This window comes from Falco peregrinus, chromosome 4 (genome assembly GCF_023634155.1).
Source record: "Falco peregrinus isolate bFalPer1 chromosome 4, bFalPer1.pri, whole genome shotgun sequence".
In the NCBI taxonomy this organism is placed as follows: domain Eukaryota; kingdom Metazoa; phylum Chordata; class Aves; order Falconiformes; family Falconidae; genus Falco; species Falco peregrinus.
Genome location: NC_073724.1, coordinates 13092176 through 13109555, shown reverse-complemented (window position 1 = coordinate 13109555; position 17380 = coordinate 13092176). Strand labels below are relative to the sequence as shown.

Genomic DNA, 17380 nt, shown 5'->3' with positions numbered 1-17380 from the left:
CCTCTGCTATAGCTCTTTGATGATTTCTGTGGTGTCTGCTATCTACTCAAGATAGTGATTAGCAAGTGCTTGAATCTGACAGAAGTCACTTGTGACCAGACCATGAACTCAGCAGGGAGGAGTGCACACTGAAGTGAAGATAAAAAGCACATTTCCCATTGTGTGTTGGAGGGGATTTTTGCACATCCCTCTCTCTCCGTCTCTCTCACATGGTTCTGAATATTTACTTCTGTGTCACCAAACAATTCACATAATGATCAGTCCGACACAGCCTCTGCTGCCGCAGATTGCTGTTCTCAAACAGCACGCACATCAAACAAAATCAAATAATGAACATATCAGAGGAAAGCAGGCCAGACTACTACTTCAAAAAGGAAAGATGAAGACAATCTGGCTCCTACTTGCCTTCTTCCAGGGTCTTTGCAAATTTCACTTCACTATCTGCTCCCTGAAACTCATTAAAAAAAGGACGGGCCTTGATTTCGTAGTTTACACCTTTCTTCAGCTCTGGAATGATAACGCTGTTTTTGGTTGGAGTCCTCACTTCAAAGATTAACCACTCTGACTCTCCGTAGGATGCCGGGGTAGGTCGGTACAGAATCTTATAGCCTTGAATATACTGGGATTGTTGGTCAACCTGGCAAGACAGCAGAACACACAACACATCCTTTAACAAATACGACCCAGGAATGATGCCTGTGACACTGTGCATGGCCCTCAGACCATCCACCCGCTCATTTTATTCAAAGCAACAACACTGCCAAGGCAGATAAAGGTGGCTTGCAAATTACAGGCGTGAGTCACTAGTGCATTAATCTGTTTGAAGCCGGTAGAACCGTGCTGGTTTCCGTGGATTTATGAAGGCATTAAAGGGGGATAACGGAATTGTATAATATGCCCCAGCTCCGTGAAATGAACAGCCTTTGCATCTGCAGGGCCATGGAGCTCAGCACAGGGCAGGCTTGTGCCCACCCACATCTGCCTGGCAGGGCAGGCACGGGGGGGAGGGGGGGGGAGGGCACGGGCAGGGGCTCTATGGCTCCACAAGTCAGGGTGATGAATACGGAGCTCAAAGAGAGAGCCTGCCAACTCTCCCGAGGTGTGGAAGCCTCCCAATATCCATGAAATGAGCAGTGCTTCCTGCCTGCTTCCTTCTGGAGAAAGGGAATGGGAAGGGCAGCCAGCTGGCACTGCCTCCATCGCCGTGCCGAGGCTGGGCTGTCAGAGGGCAGATCTGTCCCGGCTCTTCCTCCATGTCCACCCACGCAGCAGAAGCCGCCTCTGCTGGAGGCAAAGGGCTGTTCTGAGGGGGCTCTGAGAAGGCTCATAAAGCACAGTATGGTGACGCAGCCAAGGCTCGGAAAAGCAGATCAAAATGATCCTCGCTGGCCCTGAATGCTTTTTAGAGCGAGGTGATTGCATATCACATGTATGGAAAAAGAAATCTTAATGTGAACCAGGGTGGGATTCCATGGTCGGCTACAGCCGAAACAGAAAGCTATCTAATGGAACTGATCTCTCAATGATCAGTCACTTATTTTTTAACGGCCGGTTTCAATTTCTGATGAATAAGAAAATCCTGTAACAACAACAACAACATTTTAAAAAGTGCATCAAATTTTCCCTATTTACAAAAATCTCACACAGTGATACAGTAAAACTGTTTGCTTGCAACTTTACTCCAGAAAGCAACATGTTTCATTTTTAATAATCACATAAAGAATGAGTGTGTTAACTGAAACTGAGGTAATGCTTATTTTTGAAATTGCAGAGAAGCCACAGGCCACCCCAGAGACTGACAAAAACTGCCTGTCTGGAAAAGGTTGTTCTGTAACTAAAGGTCAAACAAAATCGTGCTAGGCACTACAAAGATGTTTTAACATTATTAGTTTAAACAGGAGATTGCCTGCTGCAGGTGGCCGTGTAATTACCGTGCAACACAGCAGATATTATTTGTACTCTTGCAGCACCAAGGAGATCTGGTCATGGACCAGGACTCCACTGGGCTATGGCTCTTCTACAGAGTCAAAATGCCTTTTGTTCCTGTTCGAAATGTTCTGGCATGGCATGGCAGGGGTTACACCCTGTGCTTCCCTACACTGTCCCTGCCAACATATTGACATGTTCAGATGTAAGTCCTAAAAAGACCTCAAAGCTCATTCCCTTTGGTTGTATTCCTGCACCTGGTATAATTATCCCCCTTTTTCTCTTCATTCTGCATTCTATTTTAAAACCGCTCTTCTTCGAATTACATTTTCTTATCTTACTGCTTGGTACTTGTAGTTTCACATGTTCTTTCTCTTCATTCCTACCTCTTGATTGCCAGCTCTCTCCCACAGCAAACATTCCTAATCCTTTCTCTCACAGAGGCCTCAGCCTTGTAAGCCTACTTGAATCTTTTTCACGTATGTTCCCATTCCCTTTGCTTCAGGACTCCCACAGCGTTGTACCCCCCTCCCTCCTTTCCTCTGCTATATCCTCCATGCGCTCAGCTTCCCGCTTCCTCCTGCCAGAGCAACCTCAATGCAACATCTGAAAACCACCTGCTCTTTCCGTCTCTTCTCCCTGTACTGTGCATTCTCATAGCATCATGGGAAAGCACAGGTTCAGATGAGGCTATAGGGGTTTGGGTGTGTTTATCAGTATGTATATAGGGCGGAGGTAACACTTTCAAACGGAATTATGCAGTATTTCTCTCTGCTGGTGACTGACAGACAGGGAAGTGCCCATGCTATCTCATTAGGGGACTGATACGCTTCCTACTGAACGCAGTGCGAAAGCTTCAGATGATAGGATTTAAGAAGGCTTTGATCAGTCCTTCAGCTTCCAGAGGAGGACTCTGAAACTCCCACCATATTGTAAACAGCACTCTCTACGGAGACATAAAATGGTAACAATGGGACAACATTTAATGAAGTAGGAAAGCAAAGACCAAGTAGCAGTTACCCCAGAGAAAAACATCTGCAAGCATAGAAACTACACAGACTCTTAAAGTGTGACTCCACCACAACTGGTACAGTTCAGCAGCATATATAACCACCTCCCCGACACAGGTTTATACTTACAGTCCAATGAACTTCAATTGAGGAGGAAGAAAGGATAGTAGGGTTGTGCAGATGTAGTACCACATCACCTAGTTCTCTCTGGACCTGCTTGTGATCCACACCTTGACTTGTTGGTGGAACATCTGTAATAATTCAAGATTCCTTTCTCACAAGGATACATGATTGCAAAAATAAGTATATGTAAATACAAATGAATATATCATAAAGTATATCATGCTATCACCAATGAAGTTTACCCTAAGCACTTCCCAATTATGTAAGAAAAAAACCTACATTAAGTATTTTCCAGAGCAAATCACTAGCGCTTAGGTAGCACCAAATCAATGCACCGCACTTCCTTTGACAGAGAGAAACAGGAGGGAAATGCCACATAAAAAGAAAAAGCACACTCAGGGATGTCTTTGGTAAACGACTACAGCAGCATCTCTTTATTCTTTTCTGAAGGGAGAGGGAAATGTCCTATTACCCATTGCAAATTCCAAGAGACCAGGAAACCTATAAAAAGTGGCAAAATCAGAAGCTGTATCTTCAGATAAATTCATGGGCAAACTTACTGTTTTTAATTACAAAATAAATGTAAAAAATGAAGAAATGAAAAATGAGTCACGTGGCTGCATCTTCTCTGCTGGCAAATGACTTCTGTAAAGAGAAGGCAGAGCACAGCTGACTGCTGTCTGCCTCTTCTGACATTTGGTCCATCTTACAGCTAAAATAATTGTTCATACACATGAAGGGACAAATTCCTCTCAAGATACACAATGATACAATGGAAAAACATATTTTCTCCATGCAGAGCCTTTGAAAAGCATATTTAACTGAAATGGAATGACTGTCAGACATAAAATTTATAGAGCAATCACTAATAAGGTGTCTAAAATATATATGTACTATGGACAGCAGATAACATGGCTTCTGTATTGATTTCATGTATCTCTCCTTGATCGCTTCATTTTAAACATATACCATGCTGACTAGGACTAAAAATCACAGACTGGGAAATTAATGAAAAGTACTAACAGTGATTATTATTATTTATTTTTTTAATTAATAGTTCCAGGTACAAAGCAATGCATTACATTAACTTTGCTCCAGCCTACTACTTTGCTGCCTGACCTCCTCTAGTGACAAAGCAGTATCAGGAAATCTTCCAGGATTCTGTTCTCTGAAGACCTTGGAAATTTCAATACCTGTCTGCTTACAAGAATTGCCAAAGAGAGAGTACAGATAAATTGCATATATATTTATGTACAATTACAACTACTACAGCAAGTCACTGTAGTTGTGTAGACTATCTTGAAAGCTAAGGTTTGGACAGCACAGTTGATGCTGATATAGAAGACACTTATTAAATGCAAGTGCAACAGTTGTAAAGCATGCTTTTTGCATGGTGGTAATATTCTTGGTTTCCCAGCTTTTGGTCTTCTCTAAACAATAATAAAACCATTGCAAAACTGCATTATGACAAGGCATGAGGACAAGCTTCTTTCCAGAAATATAGTTCCCACTTGGGAATACAAAACTTACAACACTTTGAACTTTTACCATACAGTTTCCTCAACATATTTACAAGAAGTTGGGATTTCTTGGAAGTTAAAGAAGCAAACTGAGGTTAGTGTGGAGTCAGTGGGTGACAAATTTGCATTGTTAACAAGGAACACTGATAACAATAAAACAATGAAACCAAAAAACCCTCCACTGAATCACTTCCGTAGCCAGATGTAGTATATTCTGCCAAACAGTTCATCTATTAGAGTATTTCCCTCCCTCCAAAGTTTGAAAGCATTTAAGATAGAAGCTTCTGTTTGGAGAGTTGCCTAAACGTCACCCTCTTAAGACTGTAACAGGAAAGTGAGTAGAATAATTAGCTCTGTCTTTGCTAGTCATAAAAGATGAGTAATCAATAATATGAATCAAACTATTAATAGGCTCATCTATTTGCATGTCTGTACTATAGGACAATACATGTGTCTTCTTGTTTCAGCTCCAAGCTTCTGAGACAGGGACTGTCAGTGAGACCACCTAAGCATGCTGTTGTTAATGTTAGTAAGGTGTAATGATGAAGGTAGGTCAGGTTCCTGGTCTGGACACGGATTTACGACATGTCTATACCACTCTCTAGACAAAAAGTGAGCTGGGAAATTTTTGGACTTAGCTAGACCACCATTTACACAAAACTGCAATGGTATTGGAAGAAAAATGGAACTGCTTTAAAGAACTTGACACGAGATTATATTTCTTACTATTGATGAACACTTTACCTATCAGTTGGTATTTTCACTCAGGCTTTGTACGGTTCTCAGGTCTTTATATGATTTATATAAAGCTTTTCCATGCCATTCATTATAAACTATTCCGGTCTGCTGAGTGGACAGAACACTGCCTCATTCACTGTGTCACAGTCAGGTCAGTGATCAGTTCATTTGGGACATTCAGACCTCATCTCATCCTCATCTCCAGGACTGAAACTACTGCATGAAAACCAGACTCATGCAGAACACTGCAGCCTGCCTACAAAATAACGCGTGTTGCCTTGTTCCCAGGAATACAGAGATAACTGACAGGTTACTAAATCTCCCCTTGGTAACAGACTTCGGAACCTGTGCAATCCCTATTTTCCAGGTGACCATGACTCTGCTGTCTATATATATCCACCAAAATGGTCACCCATCAGGAGAGATGCATAGTAACAAAGGACAGCAATGTGAAACTGTTCACTCCCCAGGGGTGACGAGAAAGACTTGCTTTCAGACCAACTTCAGAAAAAATGAAAAGTCACCAAGGGAAAATGCTTTGTTTCCTTTAAGGAACTTCTCTGCAAAAACGAACATGTACTTATGCAAACAAACAAACCAACACACAACACAGGCACTCTTAACAAGCCAGTGGGTCAATTTCCCCAGCAAGTAGGAAAAGCATGGGGGTAAAAAATAATTACCTCTATCAGTTTTACTTTAAAAAAAAAATCTCCAGTTTTTTTCTTCTTAAATATTTCTACTGAAAAACGCAGGCTGCAAAGTTGCAATGCATTATTTCCTGTACACCATCAGAAGTGTCATTTGTTTTCTACAGTGAACACAGAAGTTGTTTTAAATTTTGCGTAGCCAGATTCAGTCCATAGCTTGACTTGTCATAGCTGGAGCCAGTGGATGACTCCTTCATCCACTGCCACCCAGCCTCTTCTTCCGCTTGGTTATCTGTATGCATTGTCTCTCTTCCCTAGTATTTTACTTTCAATAGTTACGCTATTGAAATACTTCTGATATATTGCCAAAACCTCTTCTTTAGTAGCTCACAATGCCCAATTCCTTCAAATTTTAAATTCCTCTCCCAATGCAGAAGAAACCAACTTAGATTATGTGCTGTTTCTCTCTCTCAGTCTTATGCCTCATTTGATTCACTGGACATAGTAACAACATTTCCATGGAATTTGAGGAATTGCATGATAACTTAAAAAAAATCAGAGATTACATTTGTTGCTAATGAGCTATTCTGCAAGATGTAACAATTTCTGGGTAAGAGATACTAGGGTTCCCTTAGGCAACACAATATGCTATCTAAGCAGCTTTCAGAGTCTATGTTATACAGAAATGCAAGTTTAAACACTGTATTTTACCATCTAGTATGTATTATAGCCAGAATAGGCAGAGAGTCAGAAGCTACTGGGATTTCTGCATCTGGATTGCTCAATCGACTTGTGACAGCCACTGTGGATACCTAAAATGTTCAGTTATCAAAAGCTTACCTTGAGTTTTCACTGGATCAGATATTTGGCTTGGGTCACTTAGTCCATATGCATTAGCCGCCCTCACAAGGAAGAGATAAATCGCATTAGGTTTTAGCCCTTTAACCGCAAAACTCTCTGTTTTCACATTTTCAGCCACAGTTTGCCAGCTGCTACCAGATGCATGGCTAAGGGTAAAACACACATAACAGCAGGTTAGCACGTGCCTCTTTAACAACATTGCATAAGCATAAGTACAGCGAGATCACACGAGACTTATATACCTGAAAGCCTCAATTATGTAAGAGGTTGGTGTTGCACCTGAATTCAAATTAGGTTGCCATGTCAATGTGACCGTATTTCTGCTGACATCTGTAACCTCGGGTTTTGATGGAGCACTAGGAATCAAGTTTGGGTCAGTGGGTCTTGGTGGCTGCACTGGGACTCCAAACTCTAACAAAGGAGAGAGAAATGCTGAGTACAGACAGGAAGCAGCCCTAAGCTGAATGCTGTTCACATCCGCACTGGCCATTTAGGAGAGCCAGATAACTTCTGCATTTCAATTTCTGATTTTCCTTCATGTATTTTCTCCATGTAAGGAAACCCTAATTGATTTACCTTGGACCTCTATGTATGCACTCCATGTAGCTTCGCCACTTGGGGTTGAAGCAATGCAGGTGTACCGACCAGTGTCGCCCAGCTGAGTGGGATAAAGAGAAGAATAAATATTTGAAACAATCAGGCCACTCAGTGGGTTAGAAAAGTAATTACAGTTCTCCGTGTTCCCCCATGAATATGGATAAACATATCAGGCTGCAAAAACTTTGAACCAGAAAGATCTTCCATTAGAAGCTGTGTTCTGCAAACTGAAAATGGATATTTATTTCTGAGCATTCGTTCAAGGACTGGAAAGGCCACTAATTTAATGTTACCTATTCTGCTATGAACAAACTGAAGGCCAGTTCTTGTAGCATTTATTTCTCACCCTGCAGAGGTCCTAATAAACAGAGAAGGAATTTTGATGACAAGACCCCATGCAACTGTCAACCTTCTGCCTATAATAACGCCTGGGGAGTTCTCTGGACTGCAGCACCAGAGAGCGTGTCATCCTTAAAACAAAGCTTAAATATTGCATGGGGCCTTCTACATATAGGATTCCCTGTGTTAGAATAAATTTCTCTCTACATCAGATCCAAAAAAGAATCTCCATATGCTTGCTATTCTCATCCAGTTTTAAATGTTGGATTATTTATCTATATGTGACTTAATCACATTTCAAAAGGGTTCCCTTCAACCCCCCCTCCCCCCGCAAATGCTATCCTCCTAAGGTCCCAGCCTCAGCAAATGCACGGAACACAACTGCTCAAAAATCAGAGGTTCCAACTCTAAGCCAGTGTAACTTGTAATTGGTAACAGGGCAACCCTAGGGAACATAGTAAAGTGGGGTATTCAACCTAATTTAAAAAAAAAACCAAATTACTACATTCCGAACCACAGAAAAGATAGCAGAGAATAGCCAGTATGCCCACACTTAACAATAGTTTAAAACGTTTTATAGCATGCAAGGCATGACCAGCAGTACTGACCAGGTACTTGCCATAATTCCCTAAGGAAGCCAGGTATTTCACAGGTGGTTAGCCATTTTAAGCTCTGTTTACACTTTGAGTGAATATGTTTAAACTTTAAAAACTGTTTTGCAAAAGCTGGGTGCATGGCTATATTACTGCAGTATGCTAAACAAAGATTTTCTTTATAAACATTTGAAATCATTAGATAATTTTAATCTATTAGTGTTAAAGCTTTAATAATTTAAGGCTTCGTCTTACTGCAATGCAAGTTTTGCTTTCCCCTTCGTATTCTAAGTACGAAACAATTCCCTTAATTAATACCTTTTAAAAGCATTTTTCCTTATGAAATCTGAAATAATGTGCCCTAGGCAGAATAAGCCAAGGTGTTAAGCATAAAGAATGAACTATCTGAGAGCATGAAGTACCAAATATCTTAAACCATTTATTTAACATTTAATTAATTCTAAATGTAGGCTTTACAACATCAAATGTGCCCGGAGGTGAAAAAACAAAGTGAAACACAGAAGAAAACCCTTTTGCCAGCTCAAGCTACCTTGGCATATCGGATCTGTAATGCTCCTGTCTCCAGCTGCTTGATGCGAGAGTCCTGGGTGGAAACGAGGATCCCATCCTTCTTCCAGAGGATGGTGGGCATTAAAGTGCCTGTGGCCACACAGTTCAGTACTAAAGTACCATCTACAGCTACAGTCTGATTCACAGGACCCTGCCGAATGACAGGGGGAGGCCGGTCTGCAATCACTGCCAGAAGAAACAACAGGGAAGAGACTTCAGCAACTGGAAGCAATTTTCCGATCGCCTAAGCAACAGCAGTTGCTTCAGGCTTTGAAACAAACTAAAGATAATTAAACAAGTAATTAAAGTTGGAGGCATACATTATTCAGGGTAGGGTGCATTATAATGATGTACAGCTACAGAATTTTAAAATGATACACAACACAGTACTTTCAGAAAGTAAAGAAGCATTACATAGCGGTATCTGCTAGCCATTTTCTAATTCCAATGTCTTTATAAAGTGATAATGGAATGAGAAAGGACTTCCCAAATTCTTAATCAAGGCACAGGTTTCACCTTGTTCATCTTCTACCATGCACCAGGCTGGTATAACAGAATTTCATACTTTCAGCATTCAAAGACAGAGAAAAAAAGGAGGTAGGCGGGCAGGGGATAACCTGGCAAATATGTACTTAAAAAAATTTTATTGTGTACCATCAACTCATCTTGGTGCTGTTTCCTAATTGGGAGATGCCTAGCAGTAGGGTAAAGTAAATTCAAAGCTAATCAATAGTACCATATTAAAAATTTTCAGCTAAGAAATATTTTCCCAGTAGTTTCTGACTTTTAGTTCTATGATGACTTAATCTGTCAATATGACTTTAAAGTCACAAAGAGAATCCCACAATGCATTTGCATCAATTTTAATGCCTCTTTCACACAATGAAAATTAAATGTTATTGATGGGTTATTTAAACGCTGCACAGAAAGGTATAAAGCAGAAAAGGTATTCACAGAAAAAAGTATGACTGTCTGCATAAGTTGGTTGTTTTTTTTTTTTTTTAATTCATTATAATGGATAATCAAAAAAAGAGGTAAAAGCTATCTTCCTGTATTTGTGTGACCTCTTCTACCTGTACCATCCAACATGACAGGGCTGACGGCCAGAAAATAGCCACAACTTCAAATGACATAAATCTGTTCAGCAGTGTCACGGGGGCTCATACAACTTAAAAACTGGTTTGGTAGCTGAAAAATAAACCTGAAGTTCCAATAACTTGTGAACATCAGATATTTCTAAATTACTTTTTGTAACAACAGACAGGGTGTTAGTACTGCTTTTATTGGTTAAATTCCAACTCCCGTAATTTCATTTGCATGTTCAAATGACACTCTCTGTTTTCAACTGCATAATTTATCCTTTACTTCTTGTCCCAACCTGCTGCAATGCACTGTGAGGCCACTGGTATCCTCCTGTGCCGAGACAGTCAGAACAAGCTCATTTTAGTTTGTATTTGACTTTGACAAGTTTGTAAGTAACTTTGCAGTTGTCAGTGTTAAGAGGCTGACTGATCTGTGCTGTACAGGAGAAATCTAATGCCACTGAAATCCATGGCTAATTTAAGTTTCACTTAAGTTGATGGCAACTTCTATTACCTTTAGGAATACCAGGGTATCATTCTGCATATCCTGTCTTCACTTTTATACGAGTACCAAAAAAAATATTGTCCCAAGGTATTAAACAAAACAATTACCCATCAGATCAATCCAGAGCGTACAGTCACAGTAAAGGAAATATATTTAAATTAATTTGATTTTTCCAAGTTCAGATGGCATAAGTCATTAACAGAAAACACCTTAATTTTCTATTTTAAACTTATTTCTCACCTTGCCATGGCCTTCTCTCCAGTGAAAACTGGATACAAGTGGATGAAGAAATGTGGCTTACCATTTGTGAGAAACCAGAAAGCATGCAGTCCTATTCTTCCAAAGAATCTCAGTCCGGTGGGTGCAAATACACAATTTTATTCTCAAGGTTCACTGCATGTTTCTAGTACTGTGCTACTTCTATGTTTTCTATAGGGCAAAGGCCTAGTTTATGGGAACTCTTCTCAGGCATCAGCTTTCCTCCCCTCAAAGTCTCTCCACAGACTGCACTTCGAATCACAGAGGGGTTTAGGTTGGCAGGGACCTTAAAGATCACCTGGTTCCAACCCCCTGGCATGGGCAGGGACACCTTCCACTGGACCAGGCTGCTCAAAGCCCCATCCAGCCTGGCCTGGAACACTGCCAGGGAGGGGGCACCCACAGCTTCCCTGGGCGACCTGTGCCAGTGCCTCACCACCCTCACAGTAAAGAATTTCCTCCTCATATCTTCTCTGAATCTATCCACTTTCAGCTCACCCTCTTTTTCTGTAAGTGCTAAGATTATTACTTTTCCTGTATATTTTTTGCTATTAATAATAACAAGTATTCCTGATAATTGGCAAATTAGTTTTGCATCAGCATATATTACTGCTTGCAGTCATGCTCCCTGTAGCTTTTTAATCTATTTTTTTTCCCAACTGTTCCTAAAAAGGAATATATAATACTACTCATTTGTATGTTATTCCACCAACTTCCATAGAGGTCGTTTTTTTCTTTACTATACTGAAATATTAAAAAGTAGGGGAAAAACGGGTAAAGGGTGATGCTAAGCAAATGGACACACAATAATAGGAATAAAGAGCTAGGCAGGAAGGAATTTGAAAGTAAACTAAATCTAGTTGGGGAAGCTAAAAAAGAGCCAGATAAATTAACAGATCTGACAAACATTCATGAACTGAATATACGTACTAAATACAAAATGGCAATATAAACAGTATCCAAAATTTTAACCCCCTGACAGAGCTGGACAAAAAAAGGATTTATATGGTCAAAGACACATACAACCTGCATTCATTCAAAACAGATTTCAATAGTGTCGTATCACCCCACTGCTGTCTTTAAATAACAATAAAAAACTTGGGTATGACAAAATAAAGGTATCATTACCATCAGTGACTTCCAAGTAGGCTTTTGTTATGATACTTCCTGCTACATTTAATGTCTGGCAAATATAGTATCCAACATCAGATCTCTGGACATTGGTGATAGTGAGGTCTCCTGTCTGGGAAACTGAAAATCGGCTGGATGACTGAGGGGGCTGGTATGAGAAAAGCAGATTCTACAAGATGTATAGGAAAGAAAGTGGGAAACAAGGGTTAAATAAATTCAAGCATCAATAATCCAAACTTTAATATATCTAAATAAATTAATTTTTTCACATTATACATAAAACATTCTGCTCGTCATACCTTAAGCATGTTTATACCACAATGTGGATAGCTTTTACAGGATTTTTTGTGACAAAAAGGTGCAGATGGGCACATATAATTGTGTAAATCCTGTGGGATTGCTCTGATACCCTCTGTTGTCAATGCTGGGCTTTACAGAAAGTTTAACAGGCACTAGCGAAGAAGTGATATGTACAGATACCACAATGGTGCAAGAAACAGTGGTGAACCTAAGTAACTTGCTTTAATATCCTTTTTTAGAATTTACTCCACAGCATTCTATTTATTTCATGTAAATCCAGATGTCAGTTCACTGATTTGTATTTTAACTTTTGCCTTCCTAAGAATGGAGGAACTTTTAAAAAAGAGATGCTGTTTAGGGCCCTCTAATTATAGTGGGCTTGTTCTATAAAGAGTCTTATAATACAGAATTAAATCCTATGCCAGCCTCTACTTAGACAGTATTGGTATGAAGTACATAGTATTTACCAACATTCGTCAAAAATCAGAACTGCAATCAAAATAATAGCAGTCCTTTACATGAAATACCGATTCCTAATTTCTAGCTCTGCCTGAAGAATTTGAGAATGAGAACACTTTAAGGTCACAGAGGCTATTTTTTATCTCCCTTTTTGCCTAACTACATTTTCAAAAATCATCCAAAGGAACGGGATGCAACATCCTCTGCTTCAGTATTAGCAAACCCCATTCACTGACCACCTTCTCCTCCAGTTCCCCCATTCATCACAAATGGTCATCACTCAGCAGAGTCAAAAATCAGCCAGAAATATCACGTACTAGGCAACACTTTGGGGGAGGGAGGGGGGGAACAGAGAGAAACCCCCCACCCCCCACCAAAAAAACCCCAGGTCATACAAAAATACAAACGTAATATACTGGGATACTTATACCGTTGAAGATTACCATCTAAATTTGGTTAGCAGTCTAGTTGTACTTAGATATTTAGACAGAAATCTTGTAAATGGAGTAAGGAAGCCAATCTAAGCGTTCTCAATTTCTCTGGCCTATTGTTTTGTAACACAAAGAACCCCGTCATATGCTACTGCACCATTCATTCCTTCATTCACAGGAAAACCAGAATCCCATATTCCTTCTTTCCTTCCAATAAAGAATACTTTGTGTCGCATCCCTCCTTCAAAAGATGACTCTGAAAGAAAAGTACGATTCTCTTCCTGTGCTATATTGTGTTTCACCTGCTGGCTTTCAAGATTTTTTACAAAGAAGCTGAAAATATGTTTCCATTCCATTCAAATAAAGAAGCTGGGAGAAAAAGTGACCTATTCAGGTAGGACCTGTCAGACAACTGACAGTGGCAAAGCAGATCTCCTTAGCTCCAGACTAGAGTCCTCCCCACGCACTGCTTCGGATCAATACAGCGAATGATTTAGGCTGCCAGACACACGCAAACACGTGGCCAACTAATAGCTGCACCATAAACACCAAGGCAAACTTTCAGAAAATCTGGGATTGTTTGGCTGTTCAAATAATTTCAGCATTAGTCCTGTTAGGTGAAAAATATTTTCATGGTAGTGAAACAGAACGTTTCTCGTTATTTCACAGATTTATTTTCACATTCATAGAGAAAATGGAAGATTGAGCAGAACACAGATATCCTTTCAAGTAAGGCTGACATCACCAAGCACGCATGTGACTTAGAAGCAGAGGAGAGATATCCAGCATCTTCAAAACAATAATTAAAGTGTTTTTCTCTTGTGATATCATTTCTTTGAGGAAGTGCCAGGAAGAAGGGATACAAAGGCTGTTTTACCTGACTTCCCTCTCTCCGCCAAAAGATGGCTGGCTGAGGGTTTCCCGTCGCTTCACACTGGAAAGTCACCGTTCTCCCCAGTGCAGCTACCTGATCTCGAGGCTTTACAACAAACTGTGGAGGCTCTGAAAGGAAAGCACCGGGAAAAAATTAAATTACACTATTATCAGCCTATCTGAAAGCACAGTTTGCCTACTGATTTTAAACGGTGTAAACCAGAATAGTTCAGTTTCTTTAACAAGGAGTGGCAGCACAAAGACACATCAGCCTCTAACAGCCACAGCTTCAGCATCCCTCAGAACATCTGTTCTGTTGCTGGACCTCCCAATTACAACAACTCTGACTGTGCATCACATGCTTTTATTACTGATCACTTATACAAGGGGGTAAGTCTCACCAACTTAGCGAGACAACTTGCGGAGCAACAGTCACCAATACAGACAAATCTGTCATAATTCTGTTTGTAAGGAAGGAATCCACCTACAAGCCAGACTGGAGAACTATGAGGGACAACTGGCCCACAGGCCACACTTTGCCAAGGGCTGCAATAAACACTGTCGAGTAACTATGAATTCAGGCTTACATGCACAAACGTCATCATCTTTGATTTATGAAAGCTGAAGAGAGAAAAAAGCCCTTAATTGCTTATATAAGAAACTTCTGATGTAGTCAGGATCTCAAAAAAATTTAAAGTCAGAAGCCCCAGATATATTACTGAACAAATTATAACCATTTAAAATCTTCAGTTCAATTACTGAAGAGGAATTAATTTAATGGAACAGCAGAGCTAAATGTCTTCCTCATTTACACAGGCAAGGGCATGTTCAAACAAAATATATATGCAAATGAAGGTAAATTTGAAACATCTGCTCAGCCTAACATTATAACAACTGCCAGCATTGTCCAAACTGTTTGATTTATACAGGCTTCAACAACCCCTTCATCCAGTAGTAAAGAAAATGTCAAAAAATCATGTCAGTTACTTTTTAAAAAATATCAGCATATATGACAGCATTGGATACCTTGATGGGGCTAGAACAGGGGGAGGGGGGGGGGGGAAAAAGCCAGCTTGTTTTATAGGCTGTTAACCCTTACTTCTTGAAAAAAAGTGCATTAAATGAAAGTCCATTTACTTATTCATTTCCAATTCCTTCTGATCATCTGTCCAAAACTAATTATGTTCTCCCTCTTCTTTGGGTTGAGAATAAAGGGGATGTTTTGCATCTGATTTAAATTTCAAGACAAATGTTTGGTTTTTTTCTTCCTTTCAAACATTTCTCTATTCACAAGCTTTTCCTTTAAAAAGTGTGATTCATAGAATTTAGAGATTTCACTCAATGTGTTTTATAAACATCAAGTAATTGTGGCTTTACCTAAAACAAATTCAGTAACACTCAAAAGCCAAAAAAAAAAAAAAATTGCTTTCAGTGTTCCTGTGGGCCAATACTTTCAATTGCCTGTTCCTCATGCCTTGTGGCTCTGTTCTCTATTGAGTTCATATTATATTCTTCCCATGACCCTCCTGCTTTGGGAGGGATTTTTAAAGTACAAAATATTATTGTTCACATTTCGATGCAAATGCTACCTTTCCTAGAATTTCCTTTGACAAGAAACTACGCAAAGTATCGGTGAGATTCACCTACAGTAATTAGCAGACTGCAAAACATTTAGCTCTAAAACATTCAATCAGTATCTTGGAAGATGTGGGAAGACTTTGACGTGACAGCATGTATAATTTAGAATGGAAGGTAAAAAACTGTTGGGGTGTGCCACAGGACTGTAAGGTATGGTGGGGAAGATGGAGATGAGGGTGAAGCGCCTTTGTTATGCTGTTGAATTCCAATAACAAGAATAAATTTAGCATATAGTTGTATTTAGGGCTTGGCTGATTCTGTACTAGTCTGTGACACAATGCCACACAAAATGGAATTGAGGGTTTCGAAATTCTGTGCTAGTGCACAGGATTTATAAGGTTTCAGATTTTGTTGAAGTTGAGAATGGGTACAGCTATAACGAGATTAAAATGGTTCTGAGCACCGAAGAAATAGCTGAATGCTTGCGGTTCTAGTACCTGAAGATGACCGTTCAGGAATACAAAAAAACGAGGGGAAATTCAGTCTTTCAGGTAACCATGGTAGAATTTGTAAAATTTAAATAGGCAGATGTTTCTCTAGATATTATTCTGAACATGTATTTTGTATGTATATTATTATAAATGTATATGCGTATTATGCCTATGTGTATTATTCTAAATCTATTGCCATTAAGGTAAATAATACAAACTCTATTATCTTCAATGTCAGAAGAATTAGAACAGGGTTAAGTGAAACTTTATTAAATTCCATTCGGTGTCCACTATACTGGAAGTGTTTTCACTGTCTTTTTTTTTTTTTTACTTCAGTTTGCTTTCACATCTTGGGTCACATATGTGTGGTATGTGCTGAATACACTGTAAAAGATGCTGAAATAATAATCCACTTAAGGAAAGAACAACTTCTATTTTTAAGACCTTTAAAACAAAAATGATTTTTTCAATAGAACACTTTGAAGTTCAACTTACACAGTCACTGAAGAAGGAAGACAATAGGATATGACTCGTTACATCATGTAAAAAGACAGAAAGTTAGCAACCCATTACCTTTCTCCTTGCCATTAAGTTACCCATACTTCATGCAGAATTTATTCTGTGCGATGTGTCTTGTCAATAACAAGTAAAAGATGGGAGCTGACTGGTTGAAGGACATGGAAGGGGATGGATGGGAAGGGGAGGAGAAGTTCCCGTCACAGTGATACGATGACTAGAAGATGGCCAATAAAATTTCAACTTACCAGACACAACTAAAACAAAAACAAAACAAAAAGAAAACATGGAATAAATAAAATTGAATAGACATGAAACAAAGCAAAGAATAAAGTAAAATTAAAAAAAAAAAAAAAGAAATAAAATGGACCCTTGGTAAGGACCTTAGAAAGTACACATACATTCTGATACTTGAAAAATAGGTTTAAAATGTTGGATCACTTTTTTTTTAATTTGATTTTTAAGCAGAATTCTCTATGACATGCTGAAAGCAGTCTGTAGAGGAAAATGTAACAGAACGAAATAATGGTCAGGCAACCCGAGTTCTACTTCAAGCCTTTCCAATGAACTGTTGTGGAACCTTGAGTAATTTTTTTTTTTTTTTCATATTATCATTATTTATCTGCACCAAGAGCCTTCATGATAAAAATAACTTGAAATTTCCAGTAAATATCCACCTGCAACATTGCTGAAATGGAACAGTGACATTGACACCCTGTCTAAGGCATCCAAACATCTACAAATGGAAAAATATTTTTCTGAGGCAAATAACTGTTACAAAGGAAGTTTATTAAAAAATGAATTAGACGCTGAGGCATTTATCCCCCAC

The 17380-nt window shown here is 39.3% G+C and overlaps 1 protein-coding gene across 7 annotated transcripts in view; it reads right to left on the bottom strand.

The window, feature by feature from the left end:
• Nucleotides 1-17380, bottom strand: part of ROBO1 (roundabout guidance receptor 1) — a 650768-nt gene that overhangs the window by 49580 nt on the left and 583808 nt on the right. For all 7 annotated transcript variants that reach the window (XM_055801229.1, XM_055801233.1, XM_055801235.1 and 4 more), the window contains 8 exons: nt 13971-14095; nt 11901-12072; nt 8908-9113; nt 7405-7486; nt 7071-7239; nt 6808-6974; nt 3066-3187; nt 406-637 (listed from right to left, as the gene is read on the bottom strand). In XM_055801229.1, the coding sequence (XP_055657204.1) occupies nt 406-637; nt 3066-3187; nt 6808-6974; nt 7071-7239; nt 7405-7486; nt 8908-9113; nt 11901-12072; nt 13971-14095 (1275 nt within the window). The remainder of the gene's footprint in view (nt 1-405; nt 638-3065; nt 3188-6807; nt 6975-7070; nt 7240-7404; nt 7487-8907; nt 9114-11900; nt 12073-13970; nt 14096-17380) is intronic.